Source organism: Lutra lutra, chromosome 13 (assembly GCF_902655055.1).
Source record: "Lutra lutra chromosome 13, mLutLut1.2, whole genome shotgun sequence".
NCBI classification, from domain to species: Eukaryota; Metazoa; Chordata; class Mammalia; order Carnivora; family Mustelidae; genus Lutra; species Lutra lutra.
This window is the reverse complement of record NC_062290.1, coordinates 42,543,992-42,570,474: the sequence shown is the minus strand read 5'-3', so window position 1 is coordinate 42,570,474 and position 26,483 is coordinate 42,543,992. Positions and strand designations below refer to the sequence as shown.

The 26,483-nt window shown below is 38.9% G+C and overlaps 1 protein-coding gene across 5 annotated transcripts in view; it reads right to left on the bottom strand.

Moving 5' to 3' along the window:
- Positions 1–16,677: 16,677 nt before the first annotated feature.
- CCDC171 (coiled-coil domain containing 171) overlaps positions 16,678–26,483 on the bottom strand; it is a 303,028-nt gene continuing 293,222 nt past the window's right edge. For 4 of the 5 annotated variants that reach the window (XM_047700701.1, XM_047700703.1, XM_047700700.1 and 1 more), the window contains one exon: positions 16,678–19,113. In XM_047700701.1, the coding sequence (XP_047556657.1) occupies positions 18,901–19,113 (213 nt within the window). In that variant the 3' untranslated portion in view covers positions 16,678–18,900. The remainder of the gene's footprint in view (positions 19,114–26,483) is intronic. The other variant, XR_007122375.1, reaches the window with a different exon arrangement.

The window sequence follows — 26,483 nt, the reverse complement described above, 5'->3', positions numbered from 1 at the left end:
CTATTTGCTCTTCCTTTCTATTAAGTTATAAACAGAACACCTTAATTTGCATCACCCATACCTCAGCATTCCGTAGTTCCGTAAGAGAGGAAGTGCGTCGGAGAAAGCCAGAAGCTTCCCAAAAGAAGTCTGCATTCTCCCAGTTCGTGGAATAAACTACAATTACAATATGAACTTTATCAGAAGTTCTTAAGAGACTCCAACAGAAGTATAAACCTTTTTCAGTTATTAAAAGAATCGAAAGCTTTTCATTGTGCATGAAAAAAGACAAACCCCTCCCTTTCAAATTATTCGACTTTATAGTACAATTCCTTCGGCTGGGAGGAGAACTTCAGACACTTTTTCAAATAACCCCAACCATTTAATCTGTACCTTTGGGAAGTCATGCTGAGAGTATATGGACAAGAGACAGACGGAGCCAGAAAAGAGGGGTGGGGGAGGGGGAGGAGAAGGGAGAAGAAAAGGCATTGTTTCTGAAGTAGTAAGAATCTCCCAGTTTTTCTGGCCTACTTTAAAATGAACTGGGTATTTCTACTCACAAAGAACACCTTAACATTGTTTAGGTAGTAGCTGCACCTGAAAAAACTTCTGCTTGTCTACTCCAGGTAAATCTTTCTGTTCGTCATCCCCTTACAAATAAATCAGGACCGCCTGCATTAACTAGACACTTTCACTAGAAGCTAGGATGCTGTCTTAGTTAGCTCAGGCTGCTATAACAAAATACCATAATCTAGATGCCTTAATCCACATTTATTTGGAGGCTGCCTGGAGGCCGGGGAAGACCAAGATCAAGGTGACAGCCCATTCAGTTCTTCCAGAGGGCTGTCTGCCTGGCTTGCAGATGGCCCCCATCTTGCTGTGTCCTTACAGTGGGGAGAGACTCTCACTCTTCCCCTTCTTGTAAGGCCAGTAAGCCCATCATGAGGGCCCTCCCTTCAAGACTTCAACTAACCTTAATTACCACCCAATAACCCACCATCACACTGGGGGCTAGGGCTTCAATATATGCATTTTGAGGAAACACAATTCAGTCTATAACAGATGCTTTGAACTGGTTATTTAAAAAGGAAGAAAGAAAAGAAAAACTCTGTGAGCAACGTCCAAGAATATGACTGCTATGATATTATAACAGGATACAAATGTCTATACAAGTAGAATGATAAGCCTTGGACAAATGCCAAGGACCTTCTATAATTGGGGAAGATTGGAGAAAAGATCTTTGAAATGGTTTGAGCCACGAGAAATGGCTTTTAAGAAAATAGTTTTAGGGAGAGGAGTCAAGATGGCGGAGAAGTAGCAGGCCGAGACTACTTCGGGTAGCGGGAGATCAGCTAAATAGCTTATCTAAAGATTGCAAACACCTACAAATCCAATGGGAGATTGAAGAGAAGAAGAACAGCAATTCCAGAAACAGAAAATCAACCACTTTCTGCAAGGTAGGACTGGCGGAGAAGTGAATCCAAAGCGACGGGAAGATAGACCGCGGGGGGAGGGGCCGGCTCCCGGCGAGCGGCGGAGCAACGGAGCAAAATCAGGACTTTTAAAAGTCTGTTCCGCTGAGGGACATCGCTCCAGAGGCTTAACTGGGGTGAAGCCCAGGCGGAGTAAGCGCGGCCTCAGGTCCCGCAGGGTCGCAGAAGGATCGGGGGTGTCTCAATGTCGCAGAGCTTACCGGTATTAGAACGGGGAAGCCGGCTGCAGAGACAGAGCCGAGGAGTGACTCTCAGCTCAGGGTTGCCTGGAACCGGTCGCGGGCTCGGTCAGCTCGGAGCGCGGCCGGAGGCCAGGGTGAAGGGAGTCATTTGGCGCTGTTCTCTGAGGGCGCACTGAGGAGTGGGGCCCCGGGCTCTCGGCTCCTCCGGGCCGGAGACCGGGAGGCCGCCATCTTTATTCCCGTCCTCCGGACTCTACGGAAAGCGCTCAGGGAACAAAAGCTCCCGAAAGCGAACCCGAGCGGATGACTCAGCGCGGCCCCGGGTAAGGGCGGTGCAACTCCGCCTGGGGCAAAGACGCTTGAGAATCACTACAACGGGCCCCTCCCCCAGAAGATCTACAGGAAACCCAGCCAGGACCAAGTTCACCTACCAAGGAGAACGGCGGAATTCCAGAGGAGAAGAAAGCAAAGCACGGAACTCATGGCTTTCTCCCCATGATTTTTTAGCCTTGCAGTTAATTTAATTTTTTTTTTCTTCTTTTTCAATTTTTTTTTTCTTTTTCTCTTCTTCTGCTAAATTTTTTTTAACTTTTACCATTTTCTTTTTTTTAACGTTTTTTAAATAGTTTATCTAATATATATATATATTTTCCTCTTTTTATATTTTTTTCTTTATCGGCTTTCTTTTTTTTAATAGTTTTTTTTTCTTTCTTTCTGAACCCCTTTTTATCCCCTTTCTCCCCCCTCACAATTCAGGATCTCTTCTGATTTGGCTAAAGCATATTTTCCTGGGGTTGTTGCCACCCTTTTAGTATTTTACTTGCTCCTTCATAAACTCTTATCTGGACAAAATGACAAGGCGGAAAAATTCACAACAAAAAAAAGAACAAGAGGCAATACCAAAGGCTAGGGACCTAATCAATACAGACATTGGTAATATGTCAGATATAGAGTTCAGAATGATGATTCTCAAGGTTCTAGCCGGGCTTGAAAAAGGCATGGAAGATATTAAAGCAACCCTCTCGGGAGATATAAAAGCCCTTTCTGGAGAAATAAAAGAACTAAAATCTAACCAAGTTGAAATCAAAAAAGCTATTAATGAGGTGCAATCAAAAATGGAGGCTCTCACTGCTAGGATAAATGAGGCAGAAGAAAGAATTAGCGATATAGAAGACCAAATGACAGAGAATAAAGAAGCTGAGCAAAAGAGGGACAAACAGCTACTGGACCACGAGGGGAGAATTCGAGAGATAAGTGACACCATAAGACGAAACAACATTAGAATAATTGGGATTCCAGAAGAAGAGGAAATAGAGAGGGGAGCAGAAGGTATATTGGAGAGAATTATTGGAGAGAATTTCCCCAATATGGCAAAGGGAACAAGCATCAAAATCCAGGAGGTTCAGAGAACCCCCCTCAAAATCAATAAGAATAGGTCTACACCCCGTCACCTAATAGTAAAATTGACAAGTCTTAGTGACAAAGAAAAGATCCTGAAAGCAGCCCGGGAAAAGAAGTCTGTAACGTACAATGGTAAAAATATTAGATTGGCAGCAGACTTATCCACAGAGACCTGGCAGGCCAGAAAGAGCTGGCATGATATATTCAGAGTACTAAATGAGAAAAACATGCAGCCAAGAATACTATATCCAGCTAGGCTATCATTGAAAATAGACGGAGAGATTAAAAGCTTCCAGGACAAACAAAAACTGAAAGAATTTGCAAATACCAAACCAGCTCTACAGGAAATATTGAAAGGGGTCCTCTAAGCAAAGAGAGACCCTCAAAGTAGTAGATCAGAAAGAAACAGAGACAATATACAATAACAGTCACCTTACAGGCAATACAATGGCACTAAATTCATATCTCTCAATACTTACCCTGAATGTTAATGGGCTAAATGCCCCAATCAAAAGACACAGGGTATCAGAATGGATAAAAAAACAAAAACCATCTATATGTTGCCTACAAGAAACTCATCTTACACCCGAAGACACCTCCAGGTTTAAAGTGAGGGGGTGGAAAAGAATTTACCATGCTAATGGACATCAGAAGAAAGCAGGAGTGGCAATCCTTATATCAGATCAATTAGATTTTAAGCCAAAGATTATAATAAGAGATGAGGAAGGACACTATATTATACTCAAAGGAACTGTCCAACAAGAAGATCTAACAATTTTAAATATCTATGCCCCTAACGTGGGAGCAGCCAACTATATAAACCAATTAATAACAAAATCAAAGAAACACATCGACAAGAATACAATCATAGTAGGGGATTTTAACACTCCCCTCACTGAAATGGACAGATCATCCAAGCAAAAGATCAACAAGGAAATCAAGGCCTTAAATGACACACTGGACCAGATGGACATCACAGATATATTCAGAACATTTCATCCCAAAGCAACAGAATACACATTCTTCTCTAGTGCACATGGAACATTCTCCAGAATAGATCACATTCTTGGTCCTAAATCAAGTCTCAACCGGTATCAAAAGATTGGGATCATTCCCTGCATACTTTCAGACCACAATGCTCTAAAGCTAGAACTCAATAACAAGAGGAAATTTGGAAAGAACCCAAATACATGGAGACTAAACAGCATCCTTCTAAAGAATGAATGGGTCAACCAGGAAATCAAAGAAGAATTGAAAAAATTTATGGAAACAAATGATAATGAAAACACAACAGTTCAGAATCTGTGGGACACAACAAAGGCAGTCCTGAGAGGAAAATATATAGCGATACAAGCCTTTCTCAAGAAACAAGAAAGGTCTCAGGTACACAACCTAACCCTACACCTAAAGGAGCTGGAGAAAGAACAAGAAAGAAACCCTAAACCCAGCAGGAGAAGAGAAATCATAAAGATCAGAGCAGAAATCAATGAAATAGAAACCAAAAAAACAATAGAACAAATCAACGAAACTAGGAGCTGGTTCTTTGAAAGAATTAATAAGATTGATAAACCCCTGGCCAGACTTATCAAAAAGAAAAGAGAGAGGACCCAAATAAATAAAATCATGAATGAAAGAGGAGAGATCACAACGAACACCAAAGAAATACAGACAATTATAAGAACATACTATGAGCAACTCTACGGCAACAAATTTGACAATCTGGAAGAAATGGATGCATTCCTAGAGACATATAAACTACCACAACTGAACCAGGAAGAAATAGAAAGCCTGAACAGACCCATAACCAGTAAGGAGATTGAAACAGTCATCAAAAATCTCCAAACAAACAAAAGCCCAGGGCCAGACGGCTTCCCGGGGGAATTCTACCAAACATTTAAAGAAGAACTAATTCCTATTCTCCTGAAACTGTTCCAAAAAATAGCAACAGAAGGAAAACTTCCAAACTCATTTTATGAGGCCAGCATCACCTTGATCCCAAAACCAGACAAGGATCCCAACAAAAAAGAGAACTACAGACCAATATCCTTGATGAACACAGATGCAAAAATTCTCGCCAAAATACTAGCCAATAGGATTCAACAGTACGTTAAAAGGATTATTCACCACGACCAAGTGGGATTTATTCCAGGGCTGCAAGGCTGGTTCAACATCCGCAAATCAATCAATGTGATACAACACATTAATAAAAGAAAGAACAAGAACCATATGATACTCTCCATAGATGCTGAAAAAGCATTTGACAAAGTACAGCATCCCTTCCTGATCAAAACTCTTCAAAGTGTAGGGATAGACGGCACATACCTCAATATTATCAAAGCCATCTATGAAAAACCCACCGCAAATATCATTCTCAATGGAGAAAAACTGAAAGCTTTTCCGCTAAGGTCAGGAACACGGCAGGGATGTCCGTTATCACCACTGCTATTCAACATAGTACTAGAAGTCCTAGCCTCAGCAATCAGACAACAAAAGGAAATTAAAGGCATCCAAATCGGCAAAGAAGAAGTCAAACTATCACTCTTCGCAGATGATATGATACTCTATGTGGAAAACCCAAAAGACTCCACTCCAAAACTGCTAGAACTTGTACAGGAATTCAGTAAAGTGTCAGGATATAAAATCAATGCACAGAAATCAGTTGCATTTCTCTACACCAACAACAAGACAGAAGAAAGAGAAATTAAGGAGTCAATCCCATTTACAATTGCACCCAAAACTATAAGATACCTAGGAATAAACCTAACCAAAGAGACTAAGAATCTATACTCAGAAAACTATAAAGTACTCATGAAAGAAATTGAGGAAGACACAAAAAAATGGAAAAATGTTCCATGCTCCTGGATTGGAAGAATAAATATTGTGAAAATGTCTATGCTACCTAAAGCAATCTACACATTTAATGCAATTCCTATCAAAGTACCATCCATTTTTTTCAAAGAAATGGAACAAATCATCCTAAAATTTATATGGAACCAGAAAAGACCTCGAATAGCCAAAGGAATATTGAAAAAGAAAGCCAAAGTTGGTGGCATCACAATTCCGGACTTCAAGCTCTATTACAAAGCTGTCATCATCAAGACAGCATGGTACTGGCACAAAAACAGACACATAGATCAATGGAACAGAATAGAGAGCCCAGAAATGGACCCTCAACTCTATGGTCAACTCATCTTCGACAAAGCAGGAAAGAATGTCCAATGGAACAAAGACAGCCTCTTCAATAAGTGGTGTTGGGAAAATTGGACAGCCACATGCAGAAAAATGAAATTGGATCATTTCCTTACACCACACACGAAAATAGACTCAAAATGGATGAAGGATCTCAATGTGAGAAAGGAATCCATCAAAATCCTCGAGGAGAACACAGGCAGCAACCTCTTTGACGTCAGCCGCAGCAACATCTTCCTAGGAACATCACCAAAGGCAAGGGAAGCAAGGGCAAAAATGAACTTTTGGGATTTTATCAAGATCAAAAGCTTTTGCACAGCAAAGGAAACAGTGAACAAAACCAAAAGACAACTGACAGAATGGGAGAAGATATTTGCAAATGACATATCAGATAAAGGGCTAGTGTCCAAAATCTATAAAGAACTTAGCAAACTCAACACCCAAAGAACAAATAATCCAATCAAGAAATGGGCAGAGGACATGAACAGACATTTCTGCAAAGAAGACATCCAGATGGCCAACAGACACATGAAAAAGTGCTCCATATCACTCGGCATCAGGGAAATACAAATCAAAACCACCATGAGATATCACCTCACACCAGTCAGAATGGCTAAAATTAACAAGTCAGGAAATGACAGATGCTGGCGAGGATGCGGAGAAAGGGGAACCCTCCTACACTGTTGGTGGGAATGCAAGCTGGTGCAACCACTCTGGAAAACAGCATGGAGGTTCCTCAAAATGTTGAAAATAGAACTACCCTATGACCCTGCAATTGCACTGCTGGGTATTTACCCTAAAGATACAAACATAGTGATCCGAAGGGGCACATGCACCCGAATGTTTATAGCAGCAATGTCTACAATAGCCAAACTATGGAAAGAACCTAGATGTCCATCTACAGACGAATGGATAAAGAAGATGTGGTATATATACACAATGGAATACTATGCAGCCATCAAAAGAAATGAAATCTTGCCATTTGCGACGACGTGGATGGAACTAGAGGGTATCATGCTTAGTGAAATAAGTCAATCGGAGAAAGACAACTATCATATGATCTCCCTGATATGAGGGAGAGGAGATGCAACATGGGGGGTCGAGGGGGTAGGAGAAGAGTAAATGAAACAAGATGGGATTGGGAGGGAGACAAAGCAAAAGTGACTCTTAATCTCACAAAACAAACTGAGGGTTGATGGGGGGAGGGGGTTGGGAGAGGGGGTGGGGTTATGGATATCGGGGAGGGTATGTGCTATGGTGAGTGTTGTGAAGTGTGTAAACCTGGCGATTCGCAGACCTGTACCCCTGGGGATAAAAATATATGTTTATAAAGCTGTAAAAAAAAAAAAAAAAAAAGAAAGAAAGGATGAATCCCCAAGTTTTGTAGCAACATGGACGGGACTGGAAGAGATTATGCTGAGTGAAATAAGTCAAGCAGAGAGAGTCAATTATCATATGGTTTCACTTATTTGTGGAGCATAACAAATAGCATGGAGGACAATGGGAGATGGAGAGGAGAAGGGAGTTGAGGGAAATTGGAAGGGGAGGTGAACCATGAGAGACTATGGACTCTGAAAAACGATCTGAGAATTTTGAAGGGGTGGGGGGTGGGAGGTTGGGGGCACCAGGTGGAGGGTATTGTAGAGGGCACGGATTGCATGGAGCACTGGGTGTGGTGCAAAAATAATGAACACTGTTATGCTGAAAAAAATAAAAAAAAAAATTAAAAAAAAAAAAAAGAAAAAGAAAATAGTTTTAGTAGGTTTCCATTGAAAGAGAATCCAGACTGGAAAACATGGGAATGGTGGGGAACAGAGGCCCTATTTGTAGGCTATTGTCTCAGGAATGGAATCCAGACTTTGAGGGTGCTGTGGGGGGAGGAGCGCATCAGCTTCGGCACCCCGGCTCTGGGCCATGAGTTATAAGGCCACTAAGACTATGGGAAGCTCAAGAACTTTGACTTGAGTCCATTTTAAGAATTAGTTCTGGGAAAAAAAAAATTAGTTCTGGAACCCTGAACTCTTGAAAAATAGCATGTAGTTTCAGAAATTTAGTTGCTTGAATCCACTTGGGGAAGTTAATTATTCTTGTGTTCAGAAAACTACTTCAATAGACTTTGGTTCTATGAAGGTAAAGCCAAGATTCTAATTTGAAATTTAAAATTTCCAGAAAACATTAACTGCTTTGTGTAATTATATCTAAAATTCGATTTATTATGTGGCAGTAGACTGTGGCTAGGAAGTAGGTTGGAAGGGAAGTTGACATGATTTTCCCCACTCTTTCTAGGACTCACTGTATGGATAGAGAGTACTTGGACCCTGAGTAAAGGAGACATTCCACAGCGCACACCCATTGTGGGGAGGTAATTTGGCCTCTGAAACATGGCAGCAGACCAAGGAGAGTGACTCTGTGGAAGGGCTTTTCTAAGAACATTAGGAGTTTTTAATATTGTTTCTAGTTTAAAAATTTTTCTTTTTCTATGATAAAATTCCCTTCAGTTAGTCTAAGTCTTCATCAAAGTTTTGCTAAACACACAGCCTGGTCTTAATAAAAAGATGGAATTAATAATTCAAAAAATTAACAGTAAATATTTAAAATAACTTAAATAATGAATTTTATGTTTTATATATTTTACCTAAATTTAAAAAGATTTTTTTAATAGTTTTTTAAGCTTCCCATTAAGAAACCCCAGGTCCAAATAGCCTCACTGGTGGATTCTATTAAATGCCTACTGAAAAATTAACATATATCCTTTCCAAACTCTTCCAAAAAATAGAATAGGATAAAGAATTTTTCAATTCATTCTATGAGCCCAGTATTACCCTAATATCAGACAAACACATCACAAGAAAATAAAACTTCAGACCAATATACCTTATAAACAGAGCAGAATTTTCAATAAATTTTAGCAAATGGAATTCAGTGACATAAAAAAAAAAATTATACACTACACCATAACCAAATGAGAATTATTCCAGGAATGCAAGGTTGGTTTAACATGTGAAAATCAATCAAGGGAACACATCATATTAAGGAATAAAGAACAAAAACCACATAATCATCTCAATAGATTCACAAAAGTCATTTGACAAAAAGCTCATCCTAAAGTTCAGAAACCCAAAATAGCCACACACTACATACATAAAGAGTTGGAGGACTAGCACTTTGCAAATGCAAAATTAATTTCAAAGCTACAGTAAGCACAAAGTGCAGTACTGGCTAAGAAGAAACATACATGATGAATGTAATAGAACCAAGAGTCCAGAAATAAGCTTTTATAGTTACAGTCAAGTGCCAAGACAACTCCATGGAAAAAGCATAGTCTTTTAACGAATGGTGCTGGAACAACTGGATACCCACATGACAAAGAATGAATTTGGACCCCTACCTCATGCTGCTTACATAAATTAACTCAAAATGGATCATTGACCTAAATATAAAAATTAAAATTGTAAGATCCTTAGAAGAAAACAGAGTAAGGGCACCTGGGTGACTCAGTGGGTTAAGCCTCTGACTTCAGCTCAGGTCATGATCTCAGGGTCCTGGGATCGAGCCCCACATTGGGCTCTCCACTCAGTGGGGAGCCTGCTTCCCCCTCTTCCTCTGCCTTTCTGCCTACTTGTGATCTCTCTCTGTCAAATAAATAAATAAAATCTTTAAAAAAAAAAAGAAAGAAAGAAAACAGAGTAAATCTTTGGAAACTTGGGTTAGGCAATGATTTCTTAGAAATAACACCAAAAGCATAAGTAATAAAAGAAAAAAATTAGTAAATTGAACTTAACCAAAACTAAAAAATTTTGTAACTTCTAAGGACAGTATTAAATAAGTGAAAAAACAGTACACAGAATGGAAGAAAATATTTGCATATATGTATAGCACTTATATCCAGAACATATAAAGAAATCTTACAAGTCAAAAATTTTAAAAAAGAAAAGAATAAACCAACTAAAATAGGCAAAACATTTGAATAGACATTTCTACAAAGAAGATATACAAATGGCCAATAAGCATAAGCAAAGACACTCAACACCATTAATAATTAGCAAATCCAAACCAAAACCATGATGAGATGTCACATCACACCCACTAGAATGGCTACTATAAAAAAGATAGACAATGTGGGGCGCCTGGTTGGCTTCAGTCAGTTAGGCATCCAACTCTTGATTTTGGCCCAGGTCATGATCTCAGGGTCATGAGATCAAGCCCCACGGCAGGCTTCCCAGAGCAGGCTCCCCACTCAGCGGGAGTCTACTTGAGATTCTCTCCATTTCCTTCTAACCCTCTCTCTCTCATAAATAAAAATTAAAAAAAAAAAAAAAGATAGACAGGGACACCTGGGTGTCTCAGTCAGTTAAGTGTGTGCCTTCAGCTCAGGTCATGATCCCAGAGTTCTTGTTCAGTGGGGAGCCTGCTTCTCCCTCTGCCTGCTGCTCCCCCTGCTTGTGCTCTCTCCCTCTCTGACAAATAAATAAATTAAATATTAAAAAAAAGAGATGGACAACAAGTGCTAACAAGGATATGGAGAAACTGGAAACCGCATACATTGTCAGTGGGAAGGCAAAACAGTGCAGTCACTTCAGAAAACAGTCAAGTTTTGAGGAAAATTCCTCAAAACCCAAACTTAGAGTTACCACATGACCCAACGATTCTACTCACAGAGGTATACACAACAGAAATGAAAACACAGATCCACACAAAATCTTGCACAAAAATGTTCATAGCAGTATTCTCCATAGTAACCCAAAAGTAGAAACAAACCAAATGTCCCTCAATGGAAGAATAACAAAAATGTGGCATATCCATACAAGAGAATACTATTGAAGCTAAAAAGGTAGAATATGCTGAAACATGCCACAGTATGAATAAAACTGAAATCATAAAGGTCAATAAAAGCCAGGTAAAAAAGGCAATACACATGATTCTATCTATATGAGATGTCCAGAATAGGCAAATTTATAGATACAAAAAGTAGATTATAGCTGCCAGAGGTTGGGGGGAATGAGGAATGGAGAGTGACTCTCAATGAGTACTGAGTTTTTCTTTGGAGTAATAAGAACTAGTTCTGGAATTATGGAATTAGAAAGAGTTGATGATTGTGCATCCTTGCAATATACTAAAAACTATGGAATGAATTACATGTCACGTGAATTATATTTCAATAAAGCTGTAATTTAAAAAACATATGTAGGCAGGCACTCTCATCTAAGCACTTGAACTCCTACTTGAATTGTTCCAAAGTAAATAAACTTAAGTCAATGGAGGATTGTCAGTGGTGAAAATTATTTAAGGAGAAAGCGACACAAGGTTTCCACTGTCGTTAATGTGACATTCAGGAAGACTGTGTCAGACTTCCTCAGGAGTTTCTCTTACCGGGAACAGGGATTCTGCCTCCCTACGGATTAGAGAGAAGAAGCCCTACGGACTAGGAAATGACTTTGAAGCTGACACTGGCATCCATGTGCCAGGATCGTCACGTGCAGCCCTACAGGATGGGGGGGGGGGGCAGAGGCACGCAGACTGTAATGTAGATGGGGCCCTCCGAAGCTGTGCTGGCTCGTGTCCCCACGATGTCTACGTCCTTCAAGGGCTCCTGGACCCAGACACACTTCAGTAAGAACATCACCACCATTAATTATCTGAAAACACAATTGTAGTGTTGACTGTGAATGTGAACTGTGCTTCAGAGGAACTTCTCTCTTGTCTTCAGAGCACATATGTCAAGTATTTCTTACCAGCCCAGAGGAAAACCTAAGGGCATTCACAGGTGGCGCTTCTGTAACCATAAAAGCACTTACAATGAGTTCACTGGTTAGCTGTACATCAAGGTTGCCAGAATGAACTGTTGCTTTTAAACCTCAGGTCCTAAATGATTTGCAGAGAGTGTCCAAGTTCAAGAGCTTTCCATGCACACTTTTACTGTGGAAGCCTCTTACTTTCAGACCATAAGCGAACTCAGAAAAATAACTAATAAATGTAGTTTGCTTATTGTTGGAAGAACCAGATATCCTATTATACCTACTACATTTCTTTCTTTTTTTTTTAAGATTTTATTTATTTATTTGACAGAGATCACAAGTAGGCAGAGAGGCAGGCAGAGAGAGAGGAGGAAGCAGGCTCCCTGCTGAGCAGAGAGCCCGATGTGGGGCTCAATCCCAGGACCCCGGGATCATGACCTGAGCTGAAGGCAGAGGCTTAACCCACTGAGCCACCCAGGCGCCCCTACATTTATTTCTTCTGTGCTGCTTTTTACTAGGCATCCAATATGATTCCACCCCTTCTGGATTGCATTTCAGATCTTTCCCTTCTACAGATCCCCCAAAACATAGAAGGGATCTATTAAGGACAGGGAGCGCCCCTTATATTCCTGTCATTAGTGAATATTTATGAATATCTGATAGCTCTTAACCTGTCAGCTCAGTCTTCTTCAGATCTAAATAAGACTTTTTATTTTACATAGTTTCCTACAGCAGCACAACATTTCTGGAGCCGCTTCACTGGGAGGATTCTGTCAACAATCAGCATTCCACTGGCATTAACATGCGATAAAAGACAATGAAGCATGACTCAATTAAACTGCAAAAAAAAAAAAAAAAGAAAGAAAAAAAGAAAAGCGTCTTCAGATAACATTCACCCAATAGTCTTCAAAATCTACATGGGGCTTCTGCTGCATGGCTAGCATTCAGGTCAGTGCTTGGAAAACATATGCCAAAGCATTGAACAAACCCACATACAAGATGATTTAGAAGAGAGATCAAAACTTTATTCTATCTCCTTTCCAGACTGTATTCAAGTATTTCATAACTTCAGAGTACCCGGTATGCATTAAGTCTCCCTGCTGCAAAGATGAAGAACAAAATTTCCCTTCAAGATGTCAATGCCAGACACCTGGGTAGCTCAGTTTGTTAAGCAACTGCCTTCGGCTCAGGTCATGATCCTGGAGTCCCGGGGTCAAGTCCCATATCAGGTTCCCTGCTCATGGGGGAGTCTGCTTCTCCGTCTGAACTTCTCCCCTCTCATACTCTCTCTCTCTCTCACTCTCTCTCTCAAATAAATAAATAAAATCTTTAAAGAAAAAAAAATGTCAATACAAACTTAATTTACAGAGAAGATACAGTTTGGGGACCCTTTAGAGTGAGAGCTATTTAAAACAAATGGACCAAAAGATTATGTGGGGAGTCATTCTGAGAACATTCTTCAGTAGGCACTCATGGACACCTGACACTGGGGTATGCCAATCAACACATATCCACAACCAGAAAATAGTCCTAGAATAAAACTGCCAAGGCTTGAGAGAAAAGATGGAACTCTTCTACCAATAGGTTGATGTACACATTTGTATCTCACATAACTAACCAGGAGGGCTGGATATGTTCCTTATAGAACAAGAGGGTTTTTTGTTGGTTTGCTTTGTTTTTTGCTGTACTTGAAATATTTAATGCTCTGGGTTTAAATCATCAATATTTTAGGTTTTGTTATGTTGAACACGTAATCATTTCAGTGAAAATTGCTCCTGTTGAACTGAACTATTAGAAAAAAAAACTATATGGTTTCACCAAAGTAATAATAAAATAGATTCAAACAGTATACAATAAAATTTTCAAAGATTTCATTGTTTGGGGAAATTATTAAAATTCCTTTGCTTCAGTTGTAACAAAAGGCATAGATAAATGGCCAGGGACATATATTGAGCTCATGGGTAACTAGTAAAGGAAAATAGTCTGGCACAGTTAAGATATGACTTATAAATTCCAAATCATTACTTGAAGTTACGATTAATATAATTTCTTTCAAGCTGAATTTCTTTTGTAAGACAACTATACAAATATGCCAATGAAAGTGGGAATCAGATAAAAACAATCTTTTACTGTTTTTAAAGATTTTATTTATTTATTTATTTGAGAGAGAGAGCACGAGCAGGGGATAGGAGCAGAGGTAGAGGGACAAGCAGGCTTCCTGCTGAGCAGAGACCCTGATGCAGGACTCAATGCCAGGACCCTGGGATCACGACCTGAGCCAGAGGAAGCTGCTTAACTGATTGAGCCACCAAAGCACCCTAAAAACAACCATTTAAAGTGGACCTTTAAGATAAATTTATACATTAAAATATACTTTTTTGATACTGTAGAAATTAAAATACCTACTAAAATCATAGGTTCATTTAAAACCATCAAAAATGGGGGTGCCTGAGGGGCACAGTCTGTTGAGCATCTGACTCCCGGTTTCGGCTCAGGTCTTGATCTCAGGGTCATGGGATCAAACCTCATGTGGGGCTCCACGCTCAGCACAGGATCTGCTTGGGATTCTCTCTCCCTCTGCTCCTCCTACTCATGCTCTCTCTCTCTCAAAATAAACAAATCTTTAAAAAATTTAAAAATAAAGTAAAATTATCAACAATGATGGCAATTGAGTGACTAAAGGCCCTAATATAGACCACCACTGTTTGTGATACTCAGAAGCCAGAAATATTAAATGGGAACCTAAAAAAAAATTAGGAAATTCAAATTATGAAGGCAATGAATAAGGATAATTTAAAAGAAGGAAGGATTTCTCTGTTCGGAAATATTAAAATATTAATGTACTAATCTCATTAAAAAAAAAACACTCAAAGTTTACTGGTTGTTTTAGTTTCCTATGGCCGCTGTGACCAATTACCCTGAAGTGTGGTTTAACAAATGCAAAATGTATTCTCTCACTGTTCTGGAGCTTTGGAGGGGAGAATCTATCTCCTGACTTTTTGTAGCGTTTAGGCGCCCCTGTAGTTCTAGGAGCGTGGCCCCTTCCTCTACCTTCAAAGCTGCACAGAACCTTCTTCTCTCTGTAGTCAGATCACCTCCTGCCTCCCTCTCTCATTAGGACACCTGTGATCCCATTAGAGCCCACCCAGATCACGCAGGATAATCTCCCCATCTCAAGTTTCTTAATCACATCTGCAAAGTCCCTTTTGCCATGTAAGGTAACCATTTCAGCTTCCAAGGATTTAGGACGTGGATGTCTTTGGGCTCATTGCTCAGTCTACTATACCACTGGTCCAAAAGACATATTTTAGAATTCTCATCCCTTTCCTAGGAGTTGTACAAATTATTGCTTTCTTGATCGGCTTTGCTTAGCCTGTGTCATTATTTTCTATGGACCATCAATGGAGTGTTGATCACCAATATCTTTCAACTGAAGGTTTATCTGAAAGGATTTCTGGGGTGTCTGAGCCCAAGCTAGTGATACCAGGCAACATAGTGAAGGGCGTTGCTTTGAAGGATAGGTACAAAGTTCACTATTCTTCCCATGACTAGTCATTCAGATGGATGTGCTGTGTTTTGTTTTGTCTTATCTAATCAATGGATAAATGATGTAGATTTCAAACCAAACACACTTCTCAAAATTATTCCTAACTGGGCAGGATAATTTTAAAATTTTTCTCTTCTTTAAAGAGTGCTAATTATTTCTTGAGCAGGCCTGGCATAGTGGAAATAAGGTGGGCTTGGGAGTTATAGCTCTGGGCTTACTACTCACTGGGTTACTTTCCACCTTTTATATTCAAAGACTTATTTATAAAAAGTGTGCAGTAATAGAGGATCGATTTACCATTGTTCAGTATGGTCTACAGAATGAATTCGGATGTGATTGGTAAAAAAAAAAAATGTGAAAATAGTAATGATCTCAATAAGCCCTAGATAACAGCCTATATTATGTGAAATAAATGGTGTCGCTAAGTCTAAAAAAAACACCAGACATTGGTAAGTGAAAGTTACCATTCTGCTGTTTAAATTGTCATTGAACTGGCGATTGCCACAATCTCCTATGCCTCAGTGTTTGTATTATGTCATTCCAAGATGCTTATATTAAAAATTCAGGCAAAGCTTCAAGGAGTTAGTGTGACTTAGATATCAGAACAATAACTTTAAGAATCCCTTTGATAGTGACGGAAGATAGAGGTATTTTTCTAGATCACAGAAGGGTAGTAAGAAAATCCACATACTAAGGTGTAAAGAAAAATTCCTTTCCCTTACAAAAATATTTGAAGTCGTTCTCCTGAGAAATGCCTACTTTTATATATCATTCTTAAGGAGGTAAAGAAGCTGCTCAAGCAACCGTCCTTGCCAACAGAACACAGATCTCAAATCCGCAGCGATTGGTCACTAACGTGCTCAGAAGCAGTCTAGAGTTTCTCAGATCTCCATAGGATATGTCATTAAATCTTCTCCTCCTGCTGGGTCTGACTTCTGGGAAAAAAGCATATGGTATAAAAATTACTATATTTGGTAGTGAATACTAATGATCACTCAGGAGGCCCATCCTTCAGTTTCTTTGGCCTTTAGCATCTAGTTGGTTATAGATGTGACATGATTTGATTTGATTTAATAATCTTTTTGAATATGTGGTTCAAAATTGACGGTATAAAATGTATCTGTAAAATCAGATGCCCACATATATGGAGAGATATATACATTTGTTTTTGGTGTTATCCCATTAACAGATGGTAAAATGAAGGCAAGAAAAATCCAGGACTCTCCAAAGCTAAGTTTACAGAGGTGCTCGTTCCTCTTAAATCAGTAAACTCTGGAAACAGATTCAACACAAACCTATACACACAAAGACATGTTAAGTGATATAAGGTAACACCGTTTCTCTATAGTGTGGAAATTCGAAGTGACGTCACGTAAACTACAAAGTTGTATATCAATTTCTATACAGATAATGTCTTAATCATTGTACGGAATGACAGAAGAAAGTGTTTTGAAATACGCAGAGATTATTCTATGATCTATACAAAAACAATCAATAATATTTTCTGCGTTACAATCAATTTGCGAGTTGAATTTCCCGTGTGTTATGTTAGACAGGGTATATTCTATAATATTCAAAACCCGGCATGGTTAATAAAAATAATTCCAGGAAAGAACTAAGAGAGTTTGGTTAAAGATGTAATTTTACTTCACATAAACAGCTTTCTAAATATTTACGCTGGCTCAGTACTGTAAGAAATAGGATTGTGTCACATGGTAGAACAGTCATAGTTTCACTTCCGATGGCATAAATCACTTGGCTAATTTGGCTAATAACATCAATAGTTAGTATACAAATTTTATTTACCAAGGCCAATAGAAAGAATTCTCAGAAGTTGCATTATATTTGGATCAAATGTCACTGTAAAAACAAGACAAGACAGATTCCATAATATACACTGTTATTGTCTAACGTATCCATAATGAAAAACTCCATCATGAAAAATAGTATAAAATATGGATTTTGTATCAAAACTCTGTCAAAAAGTACAGTTCACATCAGAAGTTAATAGCACCGGAGAGTTAAACGATTAATACAAAAACAAATACATATTACAGATATTTCTTTGTTCTTCACTTACCATGATGCAAACTGCAAGGATTTAACCTTTAAGGGTTAAAGAGTTTAATCAATGTCAATGTCTGATCTTCTGAAGGCGATAAAGAACAGTCTGTCTAGCGATACCCAACAGAACATCACTTTGTCAAGCCACAAAGCACCCAAAAGCTTGTCAAGTAAGTTACCAGAAACCTCTTTGTGGTTAGAACTCAGCTCCTTCCTGCTTGACCTATTATTTGATATTTGACCACTTGGTTGCAAGACACTTGCTCTTTCTAGCTGAAATGTCACTGGGGCATCTTGTCAGCTCCCCGACATCTCGGCCTGACATACAATTTTACTTTTGTGTGCTACAAGGCAGAAAATGCAGGGCAATGGCCTTGTTTTAAATTCTGTCAGCATCAAAGATGGGCGTCACTCTGGGGTCCTACCAACAACCAAAACAAAAAAGGAGTCTCTTTTGAAGGTCAAAACAGCCATTACCTTGAAGTTTTTCAGCTCGTACTATTTCGTATTACCTGCTCTCCTCATGTGGGCACTGTCCTTAGGAAGGGCCTAACCATACCCCAGAAATCCTGCCGGCACGCACGTGCTACTTCCTCATCAAATGCAGACTTGATAAAAGGATGAGTTTTCAGTGCCTGCAGGGACCGGATTCAGCAGTTAACTTAACTTGTTCAAATGGGCAAGTGGTATCATGTAGCTTTACAAGGAGCAACCTGACCTTCTCACATTGACCAGGAGTGACATTATTGTGCAGGAGGGAAAGCAGTCCCATCATTTCTGTTTTGCACAACCTGCTTAAAGTTTGCAACTAAATGCTTGTCTTCAGCCGAGCTGACAAGAGAGAAGAGGGGGCTCAGTGAACCATGGCAGGGCTGCCATGAAATGACAGGAATCATTGGCATACATTTCAAATAGCTCTTTCAATCCTATTAAAGTATTGCGGTCCTGCTTTAAAATAGACAAGTATGAAACAACTTTGATAGATAGATACTAAAATGGCTTATTGATTTTTTTAAGTCTGAAGGAAATTACCCAAAATGTGTCATTCTTTAACATTTAAAAATATGTTACATAAAAATGAGCCACTGCGATAATAAATAAAACTTAGAAAGAAAAGAGTTGGTTATTTCATTATTCAAGGAGACTTAGGTACCTGCACACATCAAGATGTCACACGATTCTTAAAAATCCACTGCCACTTGCGCTGAGACAAAATTCAACTGATAAGAAAAATCCCCCTTCAAAACAATTTTAATTGTACTGTTAACTCTTCCTGCATTTTTTGTTTGTTTGTTTAACTCATAAAGTCATTATCCAATCTGAGTTGGTCGTTTGGCATTGGCAGACATAGTCGCTGAAGAGGAGTGAGATGATGTCAGAGGATTTATAAATGTCTCCTTTAAGAAAGTGTAAGTTGTGTCCAGTTCAGCTTGCAAAGGCAAAAAATCCCCCACACCAACTGTGTCCGCAGGAAGAGCAGCTCTTGAAGGAATGGAGAGATTTGAATGGTCTCGTGATCCTACCTACGATATAAAGAAGACAAAACAAATAAACATAGAGTTGAAAATGCAGAAACAGAATAAAAAACCAGGAACAGGGAACTGAGGGCTAATAATCATTGTAGCACAAGATGGGGTGGAAATGTTATTTTTAATTTTGCCATAATCTGTATGAAAATATGTAAATATTAAATTGTTTTTCAAGCATGCGTTCGAAGTCATGAACTCTGCCGGAGTTTGCCTAACCACTGAAACATTGTATAAAACTTTTATAAAGTTATTGCATCAAACAGTCAGTGCAATTGGGCCTTTCTGCCTCTGCTTCCATAGGCAATCTCCAAAAACCAATGCCAGGAGTGTTTATTTCATTATGCTATATAATATGTACTCTATAATATGAAAGATCCGACTGCTGAGAAAATGAACTGTGGGTATTTATGTTTTTAAAATCCATCAGCCTGTCTCATTTAATTGACAAATACGGCCCAAAGAAAAATAAGTCAATTCTAGTGACCTCTAGGAAATAGCACAGTGAGAAATAAAATGCCAGGGAAATGAACTTTTTTGCCTTTTCCTTTGATAATAATGCCACTGCTCTGTTTCAATAAAAACTGTTCTATTAAAAGTATTTGGAAATCGTGTATCAAAATGTGGGATTGGAACATGGAAACTATTTGCCACATATTTTAAAACGTTATTGGTTTCCAGAAACTACTAGAAGTCAAATCAAGAAAATCCACACATCCCTGATGTACTTGGAAACAGAATTACTATTTTGACGAAGCCTTCAGTAACACTGATAACCAGTAGTTAACATTTAACATGAATGAAGTCTTATCAGTAAAGCAAATAGGTATTGTTATTTTATGATATTTGTTGATAGTAAGTAACTATTGATCAATCGTATGTCAGAATTTTCCAGATTCCCAGCAAATAAATGTTCTTGAGATAATAAGCCTAGCTATAAGTGTCTCCATAGGTGTCTCCATTAAAAACAGCACTTTACATTTCAGAGTTTAAAAAAAAACACAAAACCCTCTTTTTGGTAGATTCTCTTACAGCTTTAGCAATAAAATTGCAAGAACTATAAGAATCTGCTTTATTATGTCACATTCTCATAAAACCACTCCTACATGCAAAAATAAGAGGGAAGCCATCACTGGCTTTAGGAAAGTATTAGCAATGCAACTGTTGTATATGTTACCATTTTTGTGGATTTTTTTTAACTACAACTGGAGAAAAATCGATAGCTGCATCTAACACCTAGTTCAGCAATTTTCTTTGATCTCTGTTCTTTTGATTTCTCGATACTCACTGCAAGCCTACAGCTGACGGAAATCATCCCTTTTTATGCTGAAGTTTAAAAAGAAAAAAAAAAACACCTAAAATGACCACTTGAATGACGTTACGAAGGAGAGAGGTCAGCTGATCCCGACGGAAGGAAAAGACATCCCGAGATCAGGTGTTGACCCTGATTAACGACGTTAATAAGGTTTCATTTGCAAAACTGGAATACTGGACCCTGAACAGAGGCATCTCATTCCATTTGAGGCCACAGTTTCAAATTCTTGCACTTGTACAGCTCCTAGAATCATCTTTTCTCATTTTTTTTTTCTGTATGTCTGAATGGGCAGCATCATTACCTGGTTGATATTGCCACTATGAAGACTCTAGTGCCGTCTACTAACTTCTCCTTCTGTCAGACCTGAGGGCAAAGGGAGATCCAGAAAGGCAGGAGATGGTAGGGCCTGATTTTCTTCTTAATCAAATTTAGGGATAGCCACAGTATTCTTTATTATGATATAAGAAAACCATCAGGCGAGGCTTCAAAAGTTTGTTATTACGTCTTTATATTCCAAGTTCTGGTCAAAGAAAACTATATATGAGAAGAGAGAAGTGTGCAAAAGTGGACCAAAGTAGGTCAGGGAGTCTCAGAGGGTATTCTGTTCTGATGCCTTCGACCAGAGCAACAGAATCACGCCACACGGACCAGTCACCCCTGTTGGCAATATTAAAGGTATATGTGATTTACTCCAATCTATATTCTGTTCTTGAAGTTTCCTTTCTTGTTCTCATGATTCCATCAACCCAGCACATTACACATTAGGGAGACTGTCCTTTAGGGAAGGCCTCTAACTCATTTCTCATTAATATTCAATGGATCTTGGTACTTTATGGGAGGGGGGTTCTCTTTTGCTCATTTCTCCTTAATATTCGATGGATCTTGGTACTCTATGGGGGGGGTCCTCTTTTGCCCTATCTCATCTTAACTTTTTAATATGTCTATTTTTCTACCAGGTTGACCAAAAGCATCTTTTCATCTAATCTAACATTTTTTTAAACTACATCATCTTGAAATGGGATGTTGGGTATTTCCCTAGTATTTCAAATCAGACTCACTTTTTGCATGTTAGCTTCTGAAATTTTATGTCTTAACCATGGAATATAACTTTTAAAAAAGAGATTTTTTTTTTTTAAAGATTTGCACTCCCAAAAGTTATGCCCTCCACCAAGTGAACAGATTGACTTTTGTGTAAATGAAAACACATTTTTTTGTTGTTGTTGGTAGGGTAATTTGCTATACTCCATACACTGCTAGGAAGTCTTTTTTTTTCCCCCCCCATGAAGTGGGTGGGGGGGGGGACTGATTTTTAAGTCACTTAATAGCTTGTAAACAAGTCAGCAAAAATTCTGGTGAAATCTTGATTTGAGAATGTGATGCTAAAAAAAACAAGGAGGGGAGGGGGGTTAAGGGATGGGGTGATGGACATTCAGGGGAGGGTATGTGTTATAATGTGTACTGGGTATTATGTAAGACTGATGAATCACAGAGCTGCACCCCTGAAACAAATAACACATTATATGCTTTAAAAAAAAAAAAAAACCTTTCACCAAGAAAAAGTAAATATGAACCTTTTTTCCTGTTACAAATGGTATCCAGAAATATATCATAACACTTTTAATATAACACAGACAGTAAAAGACAGTTAAATAACTTTTTTATCAGAGACCATTAAAAGTTAATATTCACCGTCTGATCTTACATTTTAAATCCGTAAAGTCCATGGTCATTTGAATTACTTTTTAAACTGCTGAGGTGTTCTGATACTCTCTCATGTAAATCTAAATTTAAGCAATTTTTCAAAAAGAGATTAGTTACCTGAAACAAAAGCTAGGTGTCAGGTGAATCTTTATGGAAGCACTTTTATTTACTCAATAAGCTGTAAATGATTCTATTTGAACTGTTACAGTCCATCAGCTAAATACATATTCACAATACAGAATGTGTTCACTACATTTCTGCATTTTAAAATTTTTATGAAATACAGTAATTGGACATGTCTAATAGCTATTTTTCAAGGCTTTAATACCTTGGTCTTCCAAGAGTGTTTTCCCAACAAAAAAAGTAAATAAAGCATTAGTCTAATAATATAATAATCATTAGATAAGTTGTCTATAAATGAAAGCCATCTTGCAGACCAAGGCTCCCGAAACAATGACACCAAACTATTAGTCTCCAGTGTGGCACATACGATCGAGTTAAGTCTTCTGGAATCTAGTATTCTGAAAGGTGTGCGGTGGTGTGATTTAGTAAGCTGCATGCTTGGGTTTCTGCCAGGCACATCGTAGGAGCTGGACAGGAGAGCCAAAGACCACGGTTTTCCCTCCTACTTCTGTTGCAGTCTAGCTGGGCCATTTCCAGCATGGGAATTAGTCCGTCCACATATCACGTCCCCTTGCCTATAAAATAAGGAGCTACCCCCTTTACAGCTCTGAAGTTCTACAGATCCACCAAATTCCATGCATGATGGCATATGACATAATCTTAACACCCAAATTTTGTGGACAAGGTCAACCCACAAATCAGTTTTCCAAATACAGTAGTTCAAATTTTGAGGGGACAAAGAGAGGAGGAATGCACATTGCACATGGTTCTCTAAAAGGTTGCATAGAGGGATGCCTGGGTGGCTCAGTTGGTTAAGTGGTTGCCTCGTGCTCAGGTCAAGATCCCAGGGTCCTGGGATCGAACCCCATCACCGGGCTCCCTGCTCATTGGAGAGCCTGCTTCTCCCTCTGTCCCTCCCCTGACCCTCATGCTCTCTCTCACAAATAAAATCTTCTTTTTTTAAGTGCATAGATAACAAGATTAGCCATAGTTTAGATGATGTGGCTTCATTCAGTTAAATTCTGTAGTACCTTTTATATGTCTTTGACCCCCATGATGATGTTGGAAGCTTTGTAAACTATTGACCGGTCTCAAGTAGGTTGTGCAACGACACATAAACTGATGGAGAAATCCAAGTACCCACCAGAGGGCCTTCCCATGAGGCTCTCACCATTACTACTCTATCTACTACAGCGTTCTTACCACTAGAGACTCTGAATGCAATATCACAGAGTATTCCGCCTTCCACAGACTTCATGTTAGTTAACCAAATTCTACCCATCTTCCAGTTCCACCATGCTGGCATCATGGGACATTGAAGTCTGCATGAAGTTGGCAATAATGACAATAATCATATATATAGTTTTCTCTTGTAGAATGATCTGTTATATACTTGATATATATATATATACGTATATATATATATATATATGTATTTGTATATGTATATGCATATATATACACACTGGCACATATACTATAACATGCACTTGATAAATATTTGTGTGTGTATTATATGTACTTGCTACATGCATTCACATGCATACATTATATATATATACACACAGGTACATATATGCATGTGTACATGTAAACATACACATACACCTGCTATCACATCATTAAATATTTATTCTTTGTAGCTACCAATCCTAACTTTGAGTTACCAGTGCCAAACCTGTAGGGATATTTCATGCATTCTTTTCCCTGCAAGTCATGAAATCTTCCTGCAGACCAGTTTGACTCTTCAGCTCATTCTCATCAAGACATGTGGGATATGTGAGTCAGGGGAGTATTGTAAAGGAGTTTCTAGATAGGGAACAACTTAAGAGGCCTTGAACCGAGAGTTTAAGAAGGAAGGGCAACCAGAGAGATAGAAGCAAATAGAAAAGAGAGATGGAAGATATGAATAACATACTTGATTCACGTTGCAACAGTTTTGTCCTCAAGTAGACATTCAACGATGGTTCAAGAGCTGGAGCTCTAAAGTCGATCTATCTGGGTCAGATTTGGCCTTGACTGCTTGGTTAATGCAGCAGAGTGACTGGCCCAGCAGCCTTGAGTCTTTGTGGCTGCCTCGAAGCACGTCCTTGGCTATGGGGCCATAGGGCTCTTTGTTCCCCTTGTCCAGCCTTGTCTACCATTTCCTCCCTCGTACTCTGCAATCCGGTCAGATGGAACTTGTGAGCCCCTTATACACCTTTAATATCTATTATTTCATTTAATCCTTATAACAATCCTTGGAGGGATTATTCTTCTATATTATTCCCCTATACACGATGCCCCCACACTTCACACCCACCTCCTACCTGTCCACTGCCAGAGTATCCTTCTGTCCTTTGTGGGATGAGGGCTCCCCCCACCCTTCAGACTCTGCTCAACGTTTCCTTCTTTGTGAGGCCGTTCCAGATCCCCGCCCACCTTTCCCTAACACCCAGTCACACTTCTACATTCCCTCATGAGCATCTAGTTTTCTATTTTTACTTATTTGTATGCATTTATAGCTCCCCTACAAAATTATGAGCACCCGGGGCAATGGAATCAGGACTTTGCATTCCTAGCACTTAGCAGTGTATCTGGGGCTAAATAAGATTTCTGATGAACAAACCGCTCACATGGTGTTGATCTCCTCTGGCTAATTGGTCATTTCATGTATATACAGATTTTGACCCCATTCAAAGCTGCACAGTATACTAGAAAGGATATGAACTCTGAAGTCGGAGAGACCTTGGGCTCCATACCTGATCCTGCCGTGTATGAACTGTGAGACCTTTGACAAGTTACTGAGCCTGTGTCAGTCTGCATCCTTAACTGTGAAGGAGGAAGAATAATCCCTCCTAAGGTTGTTACAAGGATTAAACGAAAAAAATAGATATAAAAGGTAAGCATTCCCTTCTTTCCCTTTCCCTCAACTCTTCTCAGATAACAATAAATTCCAAATTTATAATTTATAATTATAGCTAACATGTATGAGCATATATGTCAGGCACTGTGCTAGACATTATCTTGATTCTCATAACAACTCAATGAGAAAGTACTACTGTCACCCTCATTTTGCAGTTGAAGGACCGGGGCTCAGAGAGTACAGTAAATTGCTTCGTGTTGCACAGCCTGGAACATGGTAGACAAAGGTGTGACTCTTGGTCCATCTGCTTCTTTTTCAGATGGCTTGACCACTACCCTATCATGCTGCCCAAAGAAGACTGGTTTGGGCTTATTTTATATCCAGAACTGTTCCATAAACAGAGCAATGGTTCAACAAATCTCTGTGAAGCTGAGAAATAAAAGTACATAGATTGTACTAGAAGATAAAAATAAATGTTCATATTTTTGATAACATATTTTATTATAGTCCCACATTTGACTATCCATGGTACTGGAGTAAATAAATAGATTTTACAGCATTTACATAAAATAAACGTTCTAGCCCTTCACCAAAGGAACTTGTATATTGCTATATTCAGAGATAAAAGTCAGCACTGAAGTTTTAAGTGACGCTCAAACATTTAAACTTTAATTTTAAATTACTTTAAAGATGTCTTGTGCCTGACAAGATAACAATTCTCATTTTCTTCTGTGGATGTTTTGATTTCCTGACATGACTGAGGTTGGAAAAACAGTAGAAGAATTTTCCCGAATAGCTTTGGTTCTATCTTTCTCTACTTTCTTTCCCAAGCCTGTGCTCCTTGCCAGCTCCCGCCCTGGTAATTCTGATACACCTGCCAGGAACAAGGTCAGAAATGGTCAAGAAATGCAAAGGTGACCATTTCTTCCTCTGTGTCTTAGAAACACATAGTTGCAAAAAATTCAAAGGGAATTTGAAACAGAAAATGTGTCCATATACTCAGGTATATATGAAGGTACAAAAACTGAATAAATAAAAAACCTGGGCAAACTATTTAGAAAAAAAATGCCACTGGAAAACTGAAATGACAAGATGATAAAAGTAGTGTAACACACATGATGGCCATAAGAGTGACTTGCTTTTTTTAAAATTTTTTTTAAGATTTTATTTATTTGACAGAGAAAGAGAACAAGCAGGGGGAGGCAGCAGAGGGAGAGGGAGAGGGAGAACCAGACTCCCAGCTGAGCAGGGAACGCAATGTGGGGCTCAATCCCAGGACCCTGGGATCATGACCTGAGCTGAAGGCAGACGCTTAACGATTCAGCCACCAGGCGCCTGTAGAGTGACTTTCTTAACTGACAACAGACTCATGCTATTAAAGAA